The 25,373-nt window shown below is 32.6% G+C and overlaps 1 protein-coding gene across 1 annotated transcript in view; it reads right to left on the bottom strand.

The window, feature by feature from the left end:
- Positions 1-24,834, bottom strand: part of EPS8 (epidermal growth factor receptor pathway substrate 8) — a 64,088-nt gene extending 39,254 nt beyond the window's left edge. The window contains exons 1-10 of the mRNA XM_023538247.1: positions 24,710-24,834; positions 22,729-22,805; positions 13,516-13,583; positions 11,676-11,837; positions 9,806-9,955; positions 7,214-7,296; positions 6,534-6,670; positions 3,179-3,252; positions 1,774-1,900; positions 10-98 (exon numbers count right to left, since the gene is read on the bottom strand). Coding sequence (XP_023394015.1) covers positions 10-98; positions 1,774-1,900; positions 3,179-3,252; positions 6,534-6,670; positions 7,214-7,296; positions 9,806-9,955; positions 11,676-11,837; positions 13,516-13,583; positions 22,729-22,805; positions 24,710-24,768 — 1,026 coding nt within the window. The 5' untranslated portion in view covers positions 24,769-24,834. The remainder of the gene's footprint in view (positions 1-9; positions 99-1,773; positions 1,901-3,178; positions 3,253-6,533; positions 6,671-7,213; positions 7,297-9,805; positions 9,956-11,675; positions 11,838-13,515; positions 13,584-22,728; positions 22,806-24,709) is intronic.
- Between the last annotated feature and the right edge of the window lie 539 nt (positions 24,835-25,373).

Below are 25,373 nucleotides of genomic sequence, written 5' to 3'. Positions count from 1 at the left end.
TTCACTTACCAGAAGGTTAAATCCATGTTTGAACTTTTGGAAACAGTCAATAAATTCATCAGGAGGTGGGGGTTTTGCCCGCAGTGTTAAAACACCCTCTGAAAATATAAATAAAAGGAGTAGATGAGAGTGCCAAGAAAATATATTAAATGGAAAGAAAAAAAAAACCACATTTATGTCTGTAAAGTTTAATGATTACCCCAGATACGTTGCTGCCCAGTTACTCTGCACATCTCATAGTCTGACTGTACCAAATTAAGACGATACAACATTTGAAATGGACTCCTCTACCTTTAGGCTCCACCAATTACTCATTCAATTTCATAAATTTATATTGTAGCCCTTCTAGGTGCCAGTAATTGTGCTTACCATTGTGAATTTAAGCCCTGCTCTTATAGGCCTTAAAATCTAATAGAGGACATGAATCAGATAAGCAACAAAGATCTACCAACTAAGTGCTATAGAAAGACACTGCATCTGGTTGGGAAACAGGGAAATGTATACTTAAACGATGTTTCATGGGCAAAGTTGCTTTTAAGATGGGATTTGAAAGGTTTGTTCTATGGCATTTTGGTAAGGAAAAACATTATAATTGTATTAAAAAAAGCATAAGCAAAAACATGGAAAAAGGAAACTGCATGTACATGAAACAAAAAGCATTAAAGCAAAGAAACATGAGAATGGAAAAATAGATCAAGGTTAGATTGTGGATGACCTTGACTGCCAGGGTGAGAAGTGGACTTAAGCAATACAACATGGAATTAACGTGCTTTTTAGCAGAAGAATGAAGTGACTGTCTTAGAGCTTTAAGATAACTGTCGTCACAGAATAAAAGTCTGGAGACTTGAAAACTGCGCAGAAAGCTGGGTATGGTTATGAAAACAAAAAGAAAATAATTGGATATAAGAGACACAAAAAATAAAGTCAATGTTGGGTATAAGCTAGAGAATGGAGTCACAGAAGAATCCGTGGTTTTGAATCTGGGTGACCAAGAGGATAGTGTATTCTTCATAAAGAATAGAGGAGAAATAAGTGGTTTGGGACATCAGAAAGCAATAATACTTAATTTCATAATATAGAGAAGTAAGATATATCCAGATATACGCATCTGGAAAATAAGTCTACAGCTCAGATGCTTATGTGGGTGAGAGCTAGGCAAAGATCTGTAAGTCATGTGTAATGAAAGGGATATTTACTTGTTATTCTTTTATATATTTCAATGTATGGCATTTTGTTGTACAATTATAATTTTATACATTTTGGGGCCATTTTAAATAGATGAAATACAGCAGACACAAAAACTGCTTGTATGAAACCTGAGTGTACTGTCTGAAGTTTTGTGATTAAAAAAATTTCAAATCCATTGACATTTTTTCTATTTTAATGAGAAAAGTCAATCCTTTTATTTAAGTAATAATGCGGTTCTATATTTAAAATAAGATAAATTCAAATATGAGAAGAATAGAGCTATGCTCTTTAACAGACATTAATTTTACAATCACTAATGAAAACTATAAACGACCACTAGTTGAATCTCAGAGTTTCTGTGATTTAGGTAAAGCACCCTAGAGTCTTTACTGTAGCCAACTGGGAACCAAAATAGACACTTCCCTGGGCTTATCTTGGTCTCTGCCTAAGTCTCCAGTGCTATCCCAAACTAGAAAAGGACCTCGGTCCACAGTCAAAGGGGTTTTGCTGAGCAGTCACAAGGACAGAAACTCTGCCTAGCACTGGGTCGGTCTTTAGAAGATTAAGAAAATCCAACCAACTTACCTCCTGGCCCTTTCCTTTTCCCTTTCTTGGTTTTCTTCCTTTTAGACAGCTCAGAAAATGCTTCGGCTGCTTTTTGGAGTTTTGTGATAAAAAATTCAATGTCATCCAAAATGTGGTTTAAGATTTGCTGGAATTAGAAATTATAGAATAAAACATAAAAGAAAACAAAACTATTTTTGTTTTCGCTGCACTTGTCAGTAAAGGAGAATCTGAAACACACACACGCAGACACACACACACAAACATGCAAATTTCAAGTATCACTAATTCTAAGAAGAATAACTGAACTAAATATACCTGTGGCAAAGTCTGACATTTACATTTTTCTTTAGCTTAGTTTTGTTCTATTCTCAACACCATCAAGAAAGCATTCACAATATTTACTCAGATAATTTATTATTTTCAATTACTCTAATTTTCTCAGTGTTCTCCCACATAAAGTTAGGGGAAAATAATTCTAAGAAACATTTTGTTAGAAGAGCACTGAGTAATTTGTTTTCCTAAAAAATGTTCCAATAAAGCACCAACATTATTTCATGGAATTAAAAGTATGTAGAATGTTGTGTTATCCTAATAAACACATAGATAATCTACAATAAGTATTAATAAGAGTTTCTATATAGTAAAATAGAATTAATGATGAACTATGCTTTCAGAGATCATCAGATGAATTTTGATTATCTCATATATTATGTCTTAGTTGACTTTCTCTAGTATGTGTGAAACTTGATATTCTTCTAAATTAAAGACTAGAAAATGGGATTAAGAGTGAACTTTTAAGTATAATAAGTAATAATGTGATGTAAAAATTAAATTCCAAACTTCAAATTCCTCTAAGGATTTGTTTCCAAACAAGCTAGGAACATGAGTGTAGTATAAAAAGTAATTATACTGACATCACAGATTATGATTACATCACAGGGCATTGTCGTTGTGTAAGTAAATTACTGTGAAAAAATAAAAATAAATATAGCCTTACGCTTTTGTAAGAAATTAAAATTTATATATCTACCCTTAAAAAATGCCACTTGAGTTTTATCTTTCAGGCATTATAAAATATTTTTAATAAATGCCAGCAAGACATATTAAAAAAGATATTTCAATTATGAATTACAAACTGAAAAAACCCAAACCCCTCAAATCTGATAATTCCATTTAAATTCCTTTGTAAACTAGTTGATGTTAGTACTCCTATCACTAAGTATTTGCATAAAGTCTATTAATTAACTATTGCCATAATGCATAAATAGTTAAGAAAAAATAATTCAAAGTGCATAACTACCATTGGAAAGAGAAAATATAATTTCCACAAAACGTCTTTATTTAAATCAATTTCATTTTCCTTGTTAATATTTTTTACTCTTGTAAAAAAAGCCAATGATCTAAAGAGGAATGTTGTCCTTACCACATCTCTGTCAATTCGGGCTGCCATCATCTCAGGTGTTTCTTCATGCCCATGATACTGCCTTTGTTTCTCAACTAAAGAGAGAAGCATAATTCTTTCAAACTGTTGCTTAAGCAATACCAATATAAGTAATTAAACACTGGCTAGAAAATTGGCTAGAAAAGAGTGCTACTTGCAAAAGAGAGCATCTTCACTGGATAAGAATCAAAACTCTGCTCATCATCTATGACAAGGTTCCCTAAACCCCAGGCTGGGTACTGGTCTGTGGCCTGTTAGGAACTGGACCGCACAGCAGGAGGTGAGCAGAGGGCAAGGGAGTGAAGCTTCATCTGTATTTGCAGCTGCTCCCCAGCACTAGCATCATTGCCTCAGCTCCACCTCAGATCATCAGGCATTAGATTCGCATAGCAGCAGCGGTCCCTGGTGCCAAAAAGGTTGGGGACTACCAACTATGACATGCATCCTTGCCACCACTAACAGAAGCACTTGGGAAGAGCTGAAGTACTTGCCTTCCATCTTTATAATGTTGATTTACCCTATAATTACCCTTCTATTCTCCCTCTTCCCTATGTCAGTGGCCTATGGAACCAACACTACGTTAGCACTCTGTAATTTCTACACAAGAAATATGAAGCCACATTTAAGCACCTACTTCTTAAATAGTAGTCAATTAATTCTAATGCAACAAAGCTCCTAATTTTTATATGTTCCAACATTGTGACTACAATAAAGCTTTGGGGGTTCTGATAGTAAAGTGCTTCTTAACATTCCAGTTGTCATTAGACTTAAAACCCACAATGTTAGGCTCGTTAATTTTAAGTCATATGCTTTTAAATTATAACTACCTACAGGAATTTGCAAATTAAAGAATAAATGTATTAAGAGCATTCAAGATGTTAAATTAGCCCATTTGGCTAGAGCATGATGTTAATGATGAGAGCATTATCGTGAACTCCTTCCTGGTATAAGTAGGTTAACAAAACCACTAAACACAGATATAAGTACAAAGATTTCGTAGTAGGTGAAATGCAAAAAAAAATGTGTGGATGGAACAGGAAAAATGTATCATCACTAATGGGAATACAATTCATGATATTATCATCATGATTCATGATATTTGATACAAAAATCGCACAAAATATTGACAACTCTGTATCGCCATGCCTCTTCCAGGTCTAACTTTCTCCATAAATGAAATACTTGTTTTAAAAAAAGAAAAGAAAAAAGAGAAATGGCTGAGTCTTATAAAACTTAATTAGTGGCTATTAAGTACTTTAAGATAATTAGAATTTATATATATAAAATCTTGCCAGTTAGCTGTTTTAAATGTGGTTAGCTGCTATCTTGGCTATAGTACATATATACTACACAGGAAACAGCCAGTTGAACTTGAAATATAGCTATTAGGAACTCCAGATAGGTGAGGTGAGATGGGAGGCTGAGGTGAGGGAGAGATGTAGGATTTCACAAACTTTTTCTGGGTCTGTGGCATGACTAGGAACCCAACTGTCACTGTCGCCATTCCACAGAGATCACTTGGAAGTTGGGAGTAGAGCTAACTAACTCAAGGATTCAGGAGTTTTTCAGTCTGAGTCAGCAGGAGCCTTTGGAGGGATCAGAAAGATACTTCTTTTGGAGACTTTCCAACTAAAAACTGGCCTGGATCCAGACAGAACCTTACATCAAAAGTACTGTGTTCTGTTTGGCCTAGGAGTAAATTAGTTCTAAAAACCTCATCTTATATAGATGACCCTGCACAGAGTAATTTAGACAAAATCTAATGAGAGCTCAGAAACCCCTGGGGATAAACTTTCTCTTTGCTATAAATTATATTAGGCCTTACGAATGTTTCGACAACTTTATTTAGAATATTTGTAAACTTAAAATGTACTATCCTTCCTCAACTTCGAGGAAGACCATTCGACTTCTCTCAAAATAAAACCCACACCTTCTCCAGGAAAAAAAAAAATAACAGCCACAACGAAAATACCGTAAGTAAACAAGAAGTAATAAACATTATAAACTCCCAACTAGTTCTTTAAACACAAAATTTTACAGACAAAATGAATCAATAAAAATTTATATAGTTCCTAAAAACAGAAACTGTTATAAAGTTATAAAGTAAGTAATAACTTTGTTACTTTATTTTTGAAAAATGCAGTTTCAAAGATTTATTTCTTTCATCTGTTTGTAGCTAGGCTTATGTGTAAACTTCCGAAAATAACTTTAAGCATATGAGAAATTTAAATAAAATGGAAAGTAATTCAGAAAATAAAATCCTCTCAATTTGGTAAAAATGAGAACAAACTCAAATTTTTCTTACTATACTGTAGTAGGTACTGTTACAGACATTATGCTTTCAGATTCACAGAAACCCAGGAATTGTCTCCATTTTACAAGTGAAGTTGAAATACAGAGATATAACTGTCCAAGGTCACACATGTAGATCCTGGCCTAACTCCAGAACCCCAGTTTTGACTCACCAGACTCAAAATACAGTCCAATGTCACTCATTGTGAGAATCAAGTTCTATTGTTTAACTATACTGCTAGATATCCTAGATGAATGATGCTTTACTAGATAAAGGAAAAGGGATTTAAGAAGTCTCATTGAACTAGTAGTAGGCAAAAGAGTGAGGGTCTAGTCCCCACCAAATTCAAACTTGCTGGATCGCAACTTATTAACCCTTAAAATGAAGAGATTTAACTGAGCAAATTTTAAGGCATTTTCCAGTCATAAAAATTTCGGATTTGGTAAAACATTCTGACATATAAAAAGTTACACTAAGTTCTATGCTTAAGATTATTTGTTCTTACAAAAAGAATGTTAAGTTAAAATGACCGTACATACAAAGGGCCCATTCAACAAAGTTAGCCAGATGGACAATGCCTTTGACCCCTTTCCCACTATCCCACCACTGTCCTGACAATCTGTCCATGTAACCACAACTAATTTTTGCAAAAGAAAACAGTGGTAAGACAACAAAAATCTGAAGTATAATGTTAAAACAAAACAAAACCAAACCTGATAGTCTTTTGTTTGTAATCAATAGTCTCAACTACCATTATTTTGTTAATTAAGTCAAATTTTCCATCTTTGACTAACTTAAAAAAAACAAAACAAACAAACAAACAAAAAACTCTAATCCTAACACCATATTTTTTAAATGCCTGATCTGAACTCTCATACATATAATCTTACAGAGTTCAAGGTTTAACTTCCCTTTTTCTAAGATTTAAATTTTAAAACTAACCTCAAACTTCAGCTCAGAAATTAGCATCAGAATTTGAAAGCAAGTACTATGTTACAACCCAACATAAATGTATATTAAGCATCAATTCCTAGAACTACTCACAGTCCCCTTGGTCAGCTGCCCATGCAGACCAGGCTGCCACCCGACTTCTAACATCCACCTGGGTAACAGTCCCAGGGGGCACAGGAGCAGGAGCTCTGGGCGGAGGCGGTATTCCATGGTCTGCATTGGAAATCACCCTAAAAACAATGAGAACAAATAGAATTTTCACCATCTCCATTTTTATAACATCAATTCTCTCAATTTATAGTATTAGTTCTCCAACCTCAAGAAATACTACGTCAAGGGGTAGACCAATAAAGACATCCTAACTATTCCATAGTCTGTATATTTAAAATATATATATGAAATTTAAATTCAGCTGGAAACTAGGTTTAACTGTTTTCTGGGTCGCCTGTGATTTGGAAAGGCTATGAACCAACCATAGTCCTAATATTTATTTTTATTCCCTTAGGCTACGTTCCCTTAAAATGCCACTCATCTTTCATGACTCTATGCCGACAAAAGTGGGAGAAGCCATATCAGAGAGAGACCATAGATAGCATCGAGAGAAACGGTGCAAACACACACACTGACAAACCTGGGAGAGTAAATGAGTTGAGATTACAGGTTGTAATCTGTAAACTATGCTTTCCTTGAAAATAATTTTTCTAAATCTTTACAGGAAAAAAAGACTTTAAAACAAATCAATTCTACCCCTTAATTTCTGTTACTGTTCTTACCTCAGGGCATCAGGCCGCCTTTTCTGTTTTCCTCCTTTACTGTCACTGATTGCACTTTCAATATCTTCACTAATTAGGTTTGCCTGCAATGAAAGACAAGTTACCTCAGAGGTTATAGATTTTTCTTGTCTTGATATGTAGGTTACAACAGAAAAAGAGATTATGTTCCCTGTCTGAATCAGTGTCTTGACGCAAAAGAAAAGTGTGTTTTTTTAAATATGCTTTCAAAACATACTGTGGTTTTTTTTAAATTGGGAACTTTATAATGACAAGATTTAAAAACTAAAAAAATTTAAAAATATTATTTAATCCAAATTCCTTTATTTTAAAAACAACAGCTATCCTCACATAATAGGCGAATAGAGAAATGATTTGCATATGCTAAAAGTATAATCATATGGGAAAATGTAACTGGGTAACTATCTCTGCCTGAGAAGAAATAAAGTCAGAAGCAGCACAGGCATGCAGGATAGAGTTCCTTCCCTTTCTCATCCTCAGGATCTGCTGGATACTCATTCACCTGCTGCAACGAATCACTCACTCCCACTTAGCAGAGCAACTCTCAAGGTTAGGGTAAACCTGCTATAATCATGAGATGAACCCCAATACCAAGCTCTACTCTTTTTGATAACCACTTTATTTTGTCATTTCAGGTAAAAACAAAAAACAAAAAAAACAAAAAAATTCCAAACAATTAACTTTTTCCAACGAGAACATTTGATTCCATTTTCATGGGAATCAATGTGAGATTAGCAGCAAAGAGGTTTATCTTGTTTGATTGTGAAGTTTATTTATAGCCAGTGATTATTACTATATATTGGATTCTTGCTGGGATGTATTCATCTTCTATTTTTGCTCCTGCTTGTTCTCTGTAATTATGTGTGTTTTTCTCAAACATTTAAAGATTAGCTAATCTGTTCTGCTTGTTTTATAATTAAGGGAACTTAGGAATACTCATATGATGGCGTGCTGAAGGTCATACTTCTAGTTAAAGAGTACTAACACATCCCAGTCCAGTGTTACTTCTACAAGAACATCCTAGTTTCAGAAAGACACTACAAACATCGTGTCGAAGGCTTTCTGTTATGTGGGAGATTAAAACTGAAGATGCCTAGAAACTCTGAACTTCCTATAGGGGGCTATCATATTTCTAAAAAAAATTTTACTACAAATGTGGGCAGGAGCATTGTATAAAGTCCCAGAATAAAGAAACTTCAAAATTCAAAAGTGATATTGTAAGATGATCCATATAAAATAAACTACATCATGTTTCATTGTATTTATATTTTTAATGGGGCTAGGAAAAAAAAGGTCTTATATGTGGAATATGGCACCAATGAGTAAATGCATATAGCTACAGAGAAGCACTTAAGCTTTTAATTAGGACAAAGCGGTATGTAGTAAATCAGTTTCTAACCCATCAACATTATCATCCCCTATGAAATAAAGCAAGCCCTTTATTCTCAAAACTGAAATCCACAATAACCCTTAGTTTCCAGAGGCAGGGATTTTTAGAACAATGAGGCAAACACCAGATTTAAAATTAACTTTCACTATATTTTCAGAGTAAAATATTTACCTTAATATTTACTGATTTAACAAATCTACCCTTGCAAAATTCTTTATGTACTTTATGACTTTCCAAAGGCACTATATAGAAACCTGATGAATATTCCATACACAAATTACCTAAAGGTCATAGTTCTTTTCAAGTAATATTTTTAGAAAGTCATCTATGACATATATTGAAATAAGAAAACTATATAATATACTATTTATAGTCAACCTTAATTTATCACATTTTAATGTCAAAGAAATACAGAGAAGATCAAGTGACACTTTATGCTTATCTCCCAGCATTACTTTGTACGTTAAAAATTACTAGTATATTTTATAATATACATGGTGATACATCATTGCTTTGGTAATGTACCAATCAACTCAAACCAAAATGATTTCCCTTTTCTAGTAATCAACTCATGAAATAAAGATATTTAAGACTCAAGGTAACTTCTAATGTCCAAAAAAGCATCACAGATTATAATCACTTTAAAATTACGGTGTACTTTGAAATACAAATCTCCAAGATATAGCATGTTACTGGTAACTATGCTCAACTATTTTCAAATTATTACATGGGGATTACAAGTCTTGAGCAATTATTCAAGTCACATAATTAAATGGTAAACTTTAAATCAATATCATGGAAATTGTCTAAATGCTTCATTGCAATAATCTACGCTATAATTAGTACAAAATAAAATAATATGGCAGGATTATTTATTGCCCATGACACATAATTTCTGAAGAATCAATTTTTAATTATAAGCCCAAGTCCCTCAATGAAGAATTTAATGTATTATCTACATTTTTTCTTATAAATAGAATATATCTGATATTTCTATACCACTCTATCTCCTTTTTATTTCACTTGGCCTGAAAACCCTAAGGAAGACACTAAAGGATTTGTTTTCCCTACAAAATTCTAAGAAACTAAAAATCTAGTACCTACTAGCCATATGATTGAAGTAAATAATTCAAAAGCTGCCAGAACATCTGCTTAAAGGGAAAGAAAATTCACCGTTCTTTTACCTTAATTTCATCACACTGGAAAAGATGAAGATCTGGCTTATTCTGAGTTGGCTCTTTGCACACCAGGGCAAGAATTGAATCATAGTTACAGGAATGCATCACAGCTTGGCAGTGCTGGATTGTGTTAAAAGGAAAATTCTCCAGTTCATTCTATAAAGTAAAAATATAACTTGCCTTATTTTTTATTGTCTACATAAAATCTATTTCACAAAGAACTCTAGGCATCGCATAAATTATTTTTAAGTGCATAAATCATATTAACAATGAATATTAGTAAACACTTGTAGATATGAGGATGAGTAGGTACAAGGTGGCAGCAAAGAAACAAGGCTGGGCTGGATGGTGGGTGGGAGAAAAAGCAATGAAAATGGAAACATTTAGCAGAGGAATGTAGTTATGTTCTTAATAAGCAGAATATTAAATTTAGCATTACTGATTGTCTCAGATTACAGGGTAGAGGGGATGCCTTTAACAGCAAAAAAAAAAAAAAGGTAAACTGAGGGCTCTTTCCAAAATTATTCACCATTTCACATCACATTCTTTTCCCTCTGGCTAAGTAAAGTCAGATTTTTGTCTTTACTTGAGCACCGTCTAGTCATATATACAAATACACATACATATAAACATACACATGTACAAATGTTAGGCTAAGAATAATATATCATTTGTACATTTTTTATTTCAGTGAAATCTCTCAAATGCAAAAACTCACTATCTAGCTGGAATCCCGACAAAACGTAAAATAACAGCATCAAAAGTATCTCACTAAGAAATATGTTCTTCAAAATGGTTAAGGCATTTGGTGGTATAAAAGTGAATAGTCTTTAACCTATAAAGGATCATGAAAATAAAATACCAATAGACTAAATAATTAAAGCAAATGAACTTTCTTCTCACAATCAAAATTCTGTATTTAATGAGATATTTAAGGTGCTTATCCTTACACTAATGGCTTCACACAAGTCGTGAGTGGTTTCATGATGTAACTGATGGGAGAAATCATGATTTTTAAGAAGAGTAACTAAAATATAATATCCTTGATAACTGGAACATAAAAAGCAACAACTTTTATATGGACAAAACATATACATATACACCACATGATACATTTATTCTAAATCCTAATTCCTTAGGATTCCACAAAGGTGAAATAAAAATGCAGGTTCTATTAAAATAAAATGTAATTTCTAAGCCACACTAGAGAGAGAATAAATTTTCTTTCTTTCCTAACATAAATTAAATAATATCTCTTCTCTACAATTATGTGAAACCACGAGGATCAGAGAAGCATTCAGTTGCTCTGTACAGTAAACAATGGATGAGATGAAAGAAAGGGCAAATTTTATCCCAACTCCTATCAGAATACAATGTAGTCATTTTCTTTATCTTAGGAGCTCAAATGCTTATTAAAATGACAAGGCTCAAAAGAGCTCTCTTAAGAGTCCCAGCATCTTACCTACCAGTTCTTGTGTGAAAGAAAGGTGCCTCCTGTAGAGCTGGTGAAAAGTTAATACACACATAATCCTTTCATTCCAGCTCACTCATTTACTGGGATATAGCTCGGCCCAGAGTGTAATCAACATCATAAAGTATAATGCCCCACTAGGGCCTTATTTTAGCACTACATATTTTTTCCTCACTTCTTCCATCTTGTCATTTGTGGTTTAAAAAAACTGTATGCCTCTACGTCTAGTTTAAAAAACTGATTTTGCATGTATAATGTATATACAGTATTTTTTCAAAATCACTGACAAAGCTATTTTATTTGATCAAACTTTGACCCATATTCAAATAATCTGACCTAACTTTAAGTATAAATATTTGTGAAACTTTCTTAAAAAATAAAATAGTATAAATTTTACAAACTTACCTTTGATTCTAAATCAATCAGGCTCACGGCTCTGTCATCCACTTGAAGAAGCATGTCTTGAGTCCACACTTTGCCTTTGGCATCAAGCAATTTCAGCTTCCTTATTCCATCATCAATAGTTATCATAGCATCTTTCCGATCCAGAACAAAGGTAGTCAAGTGCTTATGATTGGCAAAAAGAAAAAATATTTGTAACATACACAGTGTCTTAGTACATATTTTCCAAAAGAGAACAAAGCTAACCTAATTGAAGTCAGCTAGCAATGAGGTGAGGGACAAACAGAGTTCTCTAGAACTTCATGTTATTTTACTAAGATAATAAAGTCAGTAGGTTTTGCTGAACAGAGGAAATGATACTTTGAATTATAAAAAGCTAAATCTATTTAATATTGTGCCATGTTAAACTACATAAACATATCATACAAATTCTAAACATCTTAAATGACGGTCTCTTAAAATCAACCTCCACCCATTTTATTGCATTGTGGTTATTTGAATGGTGATCAACAGCAGCTAATCTACGTGGCAGCTTGAAAACTATACACTGATAACTGAGAGTAGCAACAGCAACTCTAGTCTGTAACAGCTGTTAAACTTCACTCTACTAAAATCACTTAATCAAGCAATCTTGATATAGGCAGAAAACTGAAAATAAGAATAATTAAATATTACTTTCCCTGTCATACACTGTCAGTGGAATTATAAATTGTTACAGCCACTACATGAAACAGTATGGAGGTTCCTCCAAAAATTAAGACTACAACTACCATAAGATCTAGCGATTCCGCTTCTGGGTATGTATATGAAGATCTGAAAAGATAATTCGAAAAGATATATGCATCCCTATGTTCACTGGAGCACTATTTATAATAGCCAAGATGTGAAAATAACCTGTGTCCATCGACAGATGAATAAATTATATATATAATTACATATATATACACACACACAATCGAATAACTACTCTGCTGTTAAAAAAGATGAAATATTGCCATTTTCAATGACATAGAAGAAAGACTTTGAGAGTATTATGCTAAGTAAAATAAGTCAGATAGAAAGGGACAAAAACAATATGATTTCATTCATATGTGGAATATAAACCAAAAAAAAACCCACTAACAAACAAAATAAAAACAAAGTCATAGATACAGATAATAGATTAGTTGTTACCAAAGGGTAGCACGGTGTGGGGAGGATGAAATGAGTTAAGTGGGTCAAATTTTTCAAATGAGAAATGGAAACTAGACTTCTGAAAGTGAGTATGACATAGTATATATAGATGTTGAATTACAATGTTGTACACCTGAAACTTACGTAATGTTATTAGCCAATATTATCTCGAAAAATAAATAAAAATCACTTTCCTACTGAAATATTTTATATTATAAGCAAAGGACACCTAGACTCCAATTAAGAGCAAATATCTTAAAATATAACAACAGAGGATAAAATAAAAACAAAACAAAACACTGTTTAACTAGAACAAATAATGACTTTAGATAAAACTAAAATTAAAACTAAACAACTCACTGAAACAGAAGCTTAATTCCAAGAAAATTCTACAATATAAAATAGAAGCTTTTGTACTGTTTTTAACAGAAATAAGGCTGTCAAGGATGAGTAGTTATTTTATTTTATTCTCTATGAAAATAGACCCCAGATTAAAAAAAATACTATTTTAATATTTAACATGTAAGTTTCACAAGAATCTAAAAGAAAATAGTCAACACAATTTAGAATACATCATAGGAATAAAATTAAACATAATTCTTGTTTTACTACCAATTTTTATGTCCCTCAAGGTTCTTTCTAAATTTTAGCAAACATCAAAGCATCTTACTTCAACATGGTAATGGGTTGTATTTGATACACTGCTGATACTGTCACGTGCATAATTCTTCCTTTGTTCTGAAAGAGAAGTTTAAAAAGTCATTATTAACCCACTAATAGTCTGAAGTTCACATATCAGTGTCACGTTGCCATCTCTAAAACTAGTCTATCTCACATTTAAATACAGTAGTTGACAAGTCGCCATTGTGTTGTGTTTCTGAAAACACTCATTATTCAGATAAATTGAAAAAGCCACCAGACAGCTTAAGTGAAATGCAAGAACAATTTGATCCAATATAAATTTTCACATTGCCAAAATTTAACAAGATTATTAATGTTCTAAGAAAAAAAATCACTATTTTGTCTAAAGGCTTTATTCATCAAGGACCTACTATTTAGCAAAAAGATAAAAACTAGCTTGTAAATTTCATCTTTTAGAATACTAAGAACAAAAGAGAATTATAAATACTGTCATAGATACTGTATTATATGAGTTAGACTACATTATTAAAATAATAGGCACTGCAAGAAACTTTTACAACATCCAAACTATGGAGAGTGTTAGAGGAGATTCAAAACATGATTCCATCATACTGACTGTCGTTAAACCAATCATTTTCACACATCTACAAAACACACAAATGTGATACTCAGAATTATAGATATAAGCTGCTAGAACAAATAAAGTGAGGTAGAAAGTTACTGCACCAAACTATTTTAAAAGCAAAAATAAACCTTTAGTTTTCTTTTGTAAAATGCTGCAAAACCAAAATAAAATATAAAATATGTAGAGGCAATATTTTGCATTTGTTATTTTCTAATCAAGCAAGTTGCTTATCTGTAAATTCAGAGTTGCCCTATTTCTTCTAAAGTAGAATGCTATGATAAAACAAACAAACCGATTTTTGATTCTGGCTTTGACTCTTTCACTAAATAGGAGACTAAATTTGGGCAAGACACTTAACTCTGGGCCTCAACACCCTTATTGTAAATAAAAGGGTTAAATAAGATCAAACCTCAAGACTCCTACACTACTAAAATTCACACACTCACACACGCACACACACACGCACACGCATGCATGCACTCTCCCTAGCTTTCCTAATAACCATTTTGTCCAAATATTTTGTCCAAATATAAACATATTTCATTCAGTTAACATAGAAACTTATAGATCTTCCTACAAGAGCAAAAGTTAAAAGTTCTGCTGAACATAAAAGCAAAGCAAGTACAAATTTAAAAGCACATACACAGACTCAGAATGATAATGTACAGAATTTTTTAAGAACTTGGATAAAAAATGTTTCCCAATGTATATAAAATTATCTTTTCATTTTTATTTACCCTAAAACTTAGATGAAAATATCCATATGCCTTATATTACATCACTCTGAAATTATTCCAATATATTCTATTTTTTGCTTTTGCAGCATTAAAGTTACTTAATAAAAACACACACACTACAAAATTCAATATCTGCTACCTTTCTTTTTTTGTTTGGATGATGACCTGAAGAAGTATAATCCATCTGGTCCTACCAAAATAATGTGATCAAAAAGAAAGATCTGGTTTCATCTTAAATTTTCTGTTCCAATATGGTAAAACATAAACCTTTACTTACATGACTATATTCTACATACTTAAAGAAGTGAACAAGTTTATTTTTTTCTGATTATTAGATAAGGATTAATCAATGTGAAATATTAAAAAAGTGGATAATGTTGAGGAAACCATTATAACTTCTGAAAAACAGTGTACAAATCAGGGATATATCTGACAAAACTACTTTTAGAAATAATCACTATTTCAGAATCACCAGTTTGTCATCTTCTAGGACAACTCTCTACAGCAGGCTCAGAACATGAGAGTAGTTCTGTTTCCTTTGGTCTGAATTTAGGACAGCAAAAGAAATGGCAATGGTTGCCTTGGTATCCAGTTATAATATGGAAACCTAGGATATGCAAATGCTTGACTCTTTCAGATAAATGATAGGCAAATGCAGGTAAAGGTCAAAAATGTATGTTTTGTTATTAAATATTCTCATTATGAAGTAGTAAGAATTTGTTCCCTCAAGTTTCCTAATGCATAGAGTTTCACAATCCCAGAGAAACATACTTTATGGAAACAGGAAACACTATGTGATAGTATTTGTAAATAGCATGATGGTAACTAACCACAGATTGTCTAGAAGATATGATGACATTTCTAATATTCCAAATTAAGAATCCATTTTAGCAATTCATAAACTACTTTCTTATGTTACAGAGTAAATAAGATGTGTTATGAAAAAATACCTTTTAAAAATGCAGAAACCCCATAAACAGATTTATAAATAATGAGTAGTTCCAGTGATTCAAGTCAATGAATAAATGAAGGTTAATATTAACATTTTAATAGGAAATTTTGAAAGAAGGCTTCTAAAAGGAAATTATAGTACATTTATTTTTATATGAGAATCATATGTATTCTCAAGTACAGTTGTAAATAGTAATAATGCTCCTAAGCTGAAAATTTCACCAACAGCCTTAAAACAGTGTGAAAAGCCTAAATAAAGTCTTGATGATATTCAAGATAAAGCCTCTAATGACATTCATCACATCCTCTAACAATGATTCTCAATTTTGGCTGCACATTAGAATAAACTAAAAAATACTGCCAAGGTTCCACCCCCTAGCAATTCTAATGCAACTGGTCTAGGGCGGAAACTGGGCACCGGGATTTGTAAAAGCTCCCGGGCAATTCTTACGAGAAGCCGAGGCTGAAAACCATTGCTCAAGAATCTGTGCAAATAATAACTCATCTATTTCGTCTTATGTCTTTAATTTGAAGTTTTCTCTCCAAATTTATAGTGTAAATCATAGTCAAGTAGTGTGTTAAATAATAACTGAATAAATATGGTAATTGAGTTTTGGGTTTCTAGTATCATGAGCTGTTCAACTCCCAGTATAAGAGCAAGTCTCAATCTCTGTCTTTCTCTCTTTCCTTCTGAATCAATTAGAACTAGGAACAAACTTTACTTGATTGTAGTGCCATTGGTTGTGTTTTACTATTTTTCCTAATAGCTTTTATCAAATGGACTAGAATATACGAACCCAAAGAAACAGATTTAGGTAAATTCAGTAACCAAAAATAAAAATTCTTTATATGTCATTTTAACATTATTGAGTCAATATGCTGCTACAAAAAATGATATTCAACTTCTATATCAGGAATATTAAATTTAGTTTTCAATGGACTTTGAGTGATTATGATATATCAAGGTAGGTTTATCAATTGTAACAAATGTACCACTCTGGTGGGGGATGCTGACAGTGGAGGAGGCTATTTATATGCAAGGAGGTATGTGTAAAACCTTTATACCTTCCCATTAATTTTTCAGTGAATCTAAAATTGCTCTAAAAAATAAAGTATTAATTTAAAAAATTGGGCTTTATTTAACTTTTCAATTAGTACAATGGTAACTATAACAATATGCAGGTCTCAGTATTTAAACTTAATTCTCTTTTGCCTGTATTGCTGTTTATGCATAAAATAGCAAAATCTGGAAGAGCCAGTATTCAGAAAATTTTCATTTTCTCTTTCTCTGAAAAAGGAAAGTGTTGCTTAGAAAATAAGAATTTGGCAATTCAAAAGAAAAGAATATAATGTAAAAGCATATGGGCTACAGCTCATATTTACATTAAAAACCTTTCAACTACCAGTAAAAGAGAATTCCTTTCCCACTATCCTAGTGTATCATTTCCATTAAGGAAAGATGCTTAATGGGAATCGATGAGGAGTACTAATAAATACAAGCTCCTATTGTCAAGGCAACTACAATCACAGTTTGAAAAATAAGTATCTGATCCAAAATACTGTTGTTAAAAACAAACAAGGTTAATTTTACAAAATTACATTATTTAGGAATTAATTTTACTTGTCAGTTCAACAAGTTGTTAAAATACCTTATCCCAAAAGGAAAAAAGCTTTAAATTTTTCAGATAAGTTGGGAAAATTGCCAAATTATCCTTCTGAGTTGCATGCTCTGGCAGGCTCTATGAAGCTGAATTCTGACTCTACTGGTTGCCTGACTTCTTGGGCTGCTTACTTCTTAAGAATTAAAAAAAAAAAAAAATTTGTTTACAAAATATATTTAAATGTTTTCTCCATGTAAAGTAAAATGTATATTGTATAATAATAAGGATGACAGAGAAAGAGAAATGGGTTTTAACTCTTAAGGGCCACTTAAATGTGTAAGAGATTGCTTGGGCTTCGATTATGACAATTAAACAGACCAGCTCTAAACTAAGATCAGGAGATATACAGGAGTGAAAAGAGAAAGAAAGGTACAAAAAGAAAAATACGTCAGATGGCTATCTGTTAAAAGTGGTATATTCAGGAGTATTGCTTTGAGAAAGGTGAGCCAAACACTGTTCAAAAATATGGTAAAGTTTATAGTCAAGTCAATTATACAGAAATTAACTGTGTAGTTTATAGGTTGCGTATTCTCAATTCTTACTAGTACCTCCCTGAGAAGAAAAAAGCAGGAAAAACACAAATATATTTTCCTACTTGCTAATGTCACAAAAAAGTTCATATTTAAGGCTAAATTAGTCTTGAGAGGGTTTCTATCATAGTTATGTTATTACTTTGCCTCCCAACAATACAAATCTCAAAGTTACTATAAATGTTGGTTATAAGAAGAAAGTATTATTAATTGGTAATTCTGTGAAACTTGAGTTTTTCTTGGCTATGACTTTAAACGGCTGATTATTCATGAGAAATGGTCATATTCCAAATTTAGTAATATCTAAATTAAACGGAAGTTACTTACTAGGAAGTTCAGCTATTCAGAACACAGCAAAGAATTCATACTTAAATAAGTCCTCTGAGGGGCAGACAGACATGTCACAATGTCTAGACACTAAAATTTGCACATTAATGTGTAGGTTCTAATGAGAAAGACTCTCAATTCCTCACTCGGAATCTATTTGCTAACAAGATTTTCTATCTAGATTCTCAGCAGATGCATATCAGAAGCAATGCTAGAAGTAGGCATGTTTACAACAGGGAAAAGTGACAGGCTTGGGACTCAGCCTCATGAAAAAAGCAGCCCCAAATATTCAAAAGGGAAGAGATTCTGAATTTGGAGAAAAGGTAAGGAATACAGCCTTTGAGCACATCCCACCCAGTACACAAGTTAGCGTGCATACCTATGACCCTGTGAGTCACTGACAAGAGATTGCAGGTTTCACGCCCTGATAAGAAGGAATGTTTAATACATTTTACAAGTATTTATGTTAAAAAACAATGTAAAGTTTTCATGATTAAAGACTTTGACCAACAGGCTAACCAGAAAAAAATATAAAATGTTTAATCCCTGAATAACAGTAGCCAAATGACACTTTATTGTCATAAGTGGAGAAGAAAGAAATTAATATTTATTTTCCTAAGCAAATGTCATATTGTCAGGGACTTTAGTGATGTAGAGCCACTTTGAAATTTTTTGTATAATAATGAAGAAATGGCAAAATAGGGTAACTATAACTGTAGCATATTTTAACTGTTTTCTTTGAATAAATTAAATTAATACACATCCAAAAGAAGCGATTTTATTGTCATAATTGTGTTATTCAATACACAGTTATAGATTTATAAAAAATTGTGGAAAAATAAACCTATAAAAATATAGGTTTATAAAAAATAATCAGCTGTTTAAAAGTATCACTGTGATTAGTAACATCATTTGCATGAAACATCAAAATATTAAATTTGAGGGCCTCCATTAATCTGAACACCCACAACTAAAAGCAACTCTCCTATATCCATCCCCACTGCCATGTTAGGCTTATTAACTTCAATTTTCTCATATAAACTTACCAAAACATTATTATCAATTTCTGTTTTATAGGTGAGGAAACCGGGGCCAATAGGTTAAATCATTTGCTCACAATGGCAGCCCCTTGGTAGAGTGCCATGAGCCAACTACAGATCTCTTTGGCCTCCAAAACCCACGCTGCCTCTCTGAGCTCATTACTAACATTATGGTGCCAGATCTGAAAAGTGTTCTTACGAACAAGACAAGCTGCATGAAATTCTTGATACAGTGTCTAGCCTCTGGTCAGTGTGCAAAAAACAGTGGTCATTATTGTTCACACACTAAATAGGATACTCATACACCAAAGAAGTTAATATACCACCCGTGAAGGCAATTCTTGAAAATTTTATTCAACTAGTTTACTAATTATGAAAAGAGAAATTTTAAAGAAATTTTAAAGGAAAGAGAAATTTTAAAGATTTGTAACTACATTACAAATCGCTCCTTCACAAACTTTCCAGTTATAAAAAGAAAATGAAAACTTTTTAATGCAAATCAGGAGGCGAAATACTCCTAATGTTAAGTAAATGTAGTTAAACGTCAAAAAGAATTTGTTTGCTGGAAAGATTTGTTCAAACCACGCAGCTATTTCTGCATTGCCATCACATATCTATCCATTCACTCAACAGGCACTTACTGAGAGCCTGTTAGAAGGCATGTACGTGCTCCTGCGCAATTGTGCACAGTGTGTTAGGAGCTCCTGGCAGCTTTAGCTACAAGGAGAAAGAAACATTATCTGCAACTTCAAGGAACTTAAAACTCTCTTACTTCTAGGTGCAATACATTGCTAAGTCTTCTTTCTTCCTTTTAAATGCCTCTTGGTTTTGCCTCTTTTTATCCCTCTCTTTATATCCTGTTTTACCTATACATTGTTCATTTTTATAACAAGACAAAATTGTCATATTTTCTTACAAGCAAGATTTTTTAAATTATGTGACATTGACAAATCACCTCACCTTAAAAAGGGGCCTCAGCTTGCTTTATATGTAAAAAGAGGGAAATAAAAACTTACTGCTTAAAAGCTAAAGATTATATTTTCAAGCTCTGGATCTATGATTTTATGAAGTTGCTGCTAACACAACATAAACATTAAAATTTGTAGATAAGGCCTACCTTTTTTTCTTTTTTTGTCCCTTATTCCTTTTTTAGCTCTCTGGAAACGGACTTTTGGGACTGTGGTATTTGTGAGAGAATTAATATTCTTTCTCCTTAACAAAAGTCTTAGGACTACTATCCATCCATATGCACCAAATCTACCTTCAATACGGCTACTAGAGAGACCCAAGATGAATATGTCCCATTACTCCACTGATTAAAACACTTCAATGGCTGGTCATTCTCTGTAACCAATGTATGATTCACTGATAGGATTCATTCATATGATTCTTCCTAATATGAGCCATGTTTATTTTTCCAATCTTACTTCCCAAAGCACCACCTTGTACCCTCCAGTTAACATCAAACCATTTGCAGTTGATTAATTCATTATATTCATTCTACAAGTATTTACTGAGTATATATTAGTCACTTTGCTAAGCTTAGGTAATCCTGAAATAAACAAGATAAATATGGCCCACTTTCAAAGAACTTAGAGTCTAGGTTTAAAAGGGTTTATGCTGCTGTTTATAGCATCCTACTGCTCCCCAAATGTCTGGAGACTAAACTTTCAGAGTTCATTTCAAGGCTCAACTCTTCTGTGAAATCCTACCTGACTACCTCCCCCACCCACAGAGAAGAACGGACCAACCCACTGCACCTTATACACACTGCCGCCCAAGCTTATTTAGCTCTTTATTATGACAATGTATTTACTAGTCTGCCTCACCAAAATGGTGCATAAGCAATGACCATTTCTTATTCATCTTTGAAATGAATGAAAGAACATGTAGAGAGACTATGAAGATCAAGGCCTAGCACACAGAAGCATTTAATAAATATTTGTCTAGAAATGAGAGATCGAAGGAATTATTTTTATAAAAAAGAAAAAAATTTCCTTTTTCAGTTTCTTCAAATCATTCTCTAGATTGCGAGTGCCTTAAAGTCAGGAGCCATATGTTACTGGTCCCGTTTTGAGTACATCTTAATCATAAAATAAGTATTTGTAGATCTACAATTCATAACGAGTAAGCCATAGTAAGGATGTCACAATATAACGCTCAAGAAAAGTGAAATCAACGTGAATCAGATTAGCAAAGCCAGAGGAAAAATGTATCCATGTGTGGTACAAAATCTATTTTATCAATGTATAATTTGAGTCTTAAAGCATGGTCACAGAATATGTAGGTAGAAAAAGAATCATGAAACCTTAGAATTGTTCTTTCTTACCATTGCCAAGGTGTTGTAGATCTAAATAATGTAAAAAAAATAAAAATTTAAAATTAAAAAAGAATCTCAAATTTAGAAAATGCTATAGGTTCCCATAATAGATAATAAAATAACGATAACGTCAATAATAATAATAGCAATTAACCAGGCACTATTCTAAGCATTTTACATGTAAAATGTAACTCATTTAATTCTTGTATCAACCCTATAAGATAGGTTCATTATACAAATAAGCAAAAATGAGGTGCAGACAGGCAAAGTAATTTGCCCAAGATCACTCTGCTAATAAATAGTAGAACTGGATTTGAACCCAGGAAGTCTGGTTACAGAGTCTTTGCTTTTAACCACAATCATATTTTGATTTTTTATTGTTGTATGATATCAAAAAGCCATAAAAACCTTGTAAAAACAAATGCCTTCCTAAAAATATGTGGTATATTTCATGAATCCTCATCTTCTTTTTAGTAATCACTTCTATCTTATAGTTGAAGTTTAAAAAGCATTATTTATGATGTGAGACAATCTAAAGAAAACAATGGAAGTTATAGAAGGATTGGGAGAAAGTCTGCTTGTTTTGCAGTGCATAAATAAATCGTATGAGTGCTACTGGTCATTCTGTAACAGAACCCAAAAAGTTCATAAGCTATGAGGAAAATATTCTGTCGACTGCCATTTCACAGTCAACTGGATGAGTCATGAAAACCAACAAGCATATCACAAGTACTTAGGTAGAAAAACCCACCTAAGGCATTGGTGCCATGCAAAAGAATCCTTAGAAATCACGGAAATATATTTCATCTGTAGTAGTGCAAAAGAATCCTTAGAAATCACGGAAATATATTTCATCTGCCAGCAAGCAGAGGTCATAGCTTTGGTAGCTTTTGTAAAAATTCTTTTTAAAATAATTCTTAACCTATCATTACTTCATTACAAAGAATACAAAGCAAGGTGTGGGTTCAAACTATAACAATGAAAACATAATTTGTAAAAAAAAAGATAGCTAAAAATAGAATTATATCTCCATCAAATAAATAAACATACCATAAAGGGCCTTTGCACTTGGCTTTGAACTGTGTTCTCGGTCCATCTGGGAAAAGGTGGATGATGTTCCGTAGCCACTGTAATAAAAAATAGTCATTGTGTTGGTTAAAGTGTAAAGTAAGCAATAAAAATTCAAAACTGACAATAAAAATTCCAATGCACCGTACTCACCATGTGCTTTAAACAGCAAAACTGACTTTATATTAACTAGATTTGCCAAAGTGAGCCAGATCGTGTTCTGGTGGTTGGCCAAGAAACAGAACATAAACCACACTACCTGAACGAGGACTCAGGTTGGTACAAATTGCAGCCTCCTCTCAAATGCTAAGTTAGAACTGTACTCAAGAAGATGCACCAAGATTGAAACTATCTTAGAACACTTTAAGTTTGCCATATAGAATTGAGTGTGGACAGTGTTCTGGTTATAAAAAGTTCTCTATGATTCAAGCTATAATGGAATATATGCTACTTTCACAAGTACTTAAATACAATTAACCAAAATAACACTTTATCATTAAATTTGATCAGCTTTAACTTATATCTAGCCTCTTGTTACTAATACATTATGTGAGGTAATAACATGTTTGAATTTCTCAAAATTTTTTGTTTCTTCAGTAAACATTTATTAAGCCCTAAAACCTAGAAGAATAGTAGTATGATGGGGGAGGGGTAGGAAAACAGGGTATTGCTAATAAAACAAGTAAAATAGTTACAATAGAATATGACATCGAGGTAAAACTAATAACTATAACATCTAGGATCAAAGAAGAGCTAACTTTTTATCAAGATGTCCCAGAACTTAGAGCCAAGATGATATTTGAGCAGAGTTTAAACAGATGAAAGAAGCTCTTCAGACAAGTGGAGAATTAAGTAAGGAAAAGGCATGTGGAACTGCCTCAAGAACTAGCCTGGTGTGTGAGGGAAAACGTGATGTGCCTAGAACAGATAAATGGTTTGAGAAGTAGAGAAGGCAAATAGAAGGCTTAAGAATTAGTTTTTTATTCTCTAGATGTAGTAAATATGTTTATACAAGGAAATGACATTATCCAAAATTTTTTTAAAGATGATAATCCAGAAATTAATGGCACGGTAACCAGATAGAAAGGTGCTATAAAAATTCAGGTAGGAGGTACAGACCATAAATAGGGCTAGAACAGAAAGAGTAGAAGTAAGGGATAGAAACAAGAGTTCTTCAATAGAAGAAATGTTATAAATGGATATTTGTTGTAAGAAAAGGAAAAAAAGAATCAAAGGTGCAGCCAAACTTTCTGACTTGAATAACTGATGACCAAGGTAAAGATGGCGCCTGACATACTCCTGTCACTGGGTATCTCTTACTGACCAACAATAAAGAGATTTGCAATAATCTTTGTAAAAAGAAAAGGGGAAGTATAACTCTTCACCATGTGAATAGCCTGGTTCTGAGTAATGATAAGCCAACTATACACCACAATGGCTAATATAAAGTAATAATATTAACCACAATATGCAAGGCAATGGCCACTTAAAATGCTGATTTTAAGTTACACCAGGAACCATAGAGATTGTTTGGTTTGTGTGCTTGACCTTTTTGTTTGTTTGTTTTATACAATAGTAAACATCTTGATAGACTGAAGTAGATGACACTTAACTCTCCTCAAATGCCAATATTTATAAAGAACAATAATAGAAAGCTCCAGAGAAACTGTGAGCTCTGAAGTAGAGTATATACTCAACTATGGAAAGCAGCAATAACTTAAAATGCCAGAACGAAACAACTTCTATGAAGTCACTATCACTGGAGTTGCTATTACACTTAACCATCTTTTTCTTACCAGACAGTAAATTTTTCATGATAACATGTCAATGTTACAAAGAAATTAAATATTAATGATGAACAAACTATGTAAAGAAATAAAACTAATATCTTCGTTACCAATTAAAACCACCAAATCAAATCCAAAAACAAAACAACAAACTAAATATAAACCTTCCAACTTACTTCATTTGAGATGGATACATTCCAAAACCACTGGGATGATTAGAAATATGACCATTCATCGTGACTTTCACCCATATGTTCTAAAAAATGAAAGGTACAAAAATTGAAGGCAATAAAAAGGTCGAGACACCTCAATTTTAAAGTCATTCATTCAACAAATATGTATCACTGCCAGGATGATGCTAGAAATACAAAGATAAAGCTCATTACCCTCGAAGAGCTCAGGCATGAGAAGTACAGATGGACATATAAAGATCCAACTGACATTTAACATTAAAATACTAAAATTGTTAGCAAATTTATACGAGTGAAAAAAATCTAAAATACAGTTCTGAATCCTCTAAGTATATAGGCATAATTCTATATTCAGCCCAAACTTAGAATCGAATTGTCATTTTTATAAAATGGTACTTTATCATTTCATTATAAATGTAATATAGATTAATTCAATTTAAAAACTTGAGAAATATAGAAAAGTATAAAATACATAAAAGTACAAATGGATGGATCTTGAAATAATCATACTAAGCAAAATAAGCCAGACAGAAAAAGTTGAAAATCACATAATATCACTTATATGTGGGATATAAACCTAAAAGCAACAAAGGAACAGGACAAACAGAGACTCATGGACATGGACAATGGACTAGTGGTTACCAGAGGG

The sequence above is a fragment of the Pteropus vampyrus genome, unplaced genomic scaffold (assembly GCF_000151845.1).
Source record: "Pteropus vampyrus isolate Shadow unplaced genomic scaffold, Pvam_2.0 Scaffold216, whole genome shotgun sequence".
Lineage (NCBI taxonomy): Eukaryota > Metazoa > Chordata > Mammalia > Chiroptera > Pteropodidae > Pteropus > Pteropus vampyrus.
The sequence above is the reverse complement of the archived record's forward strand: the minus strand, read 5'-3'. Positions and strand labels throughout refer to the sequence as shown.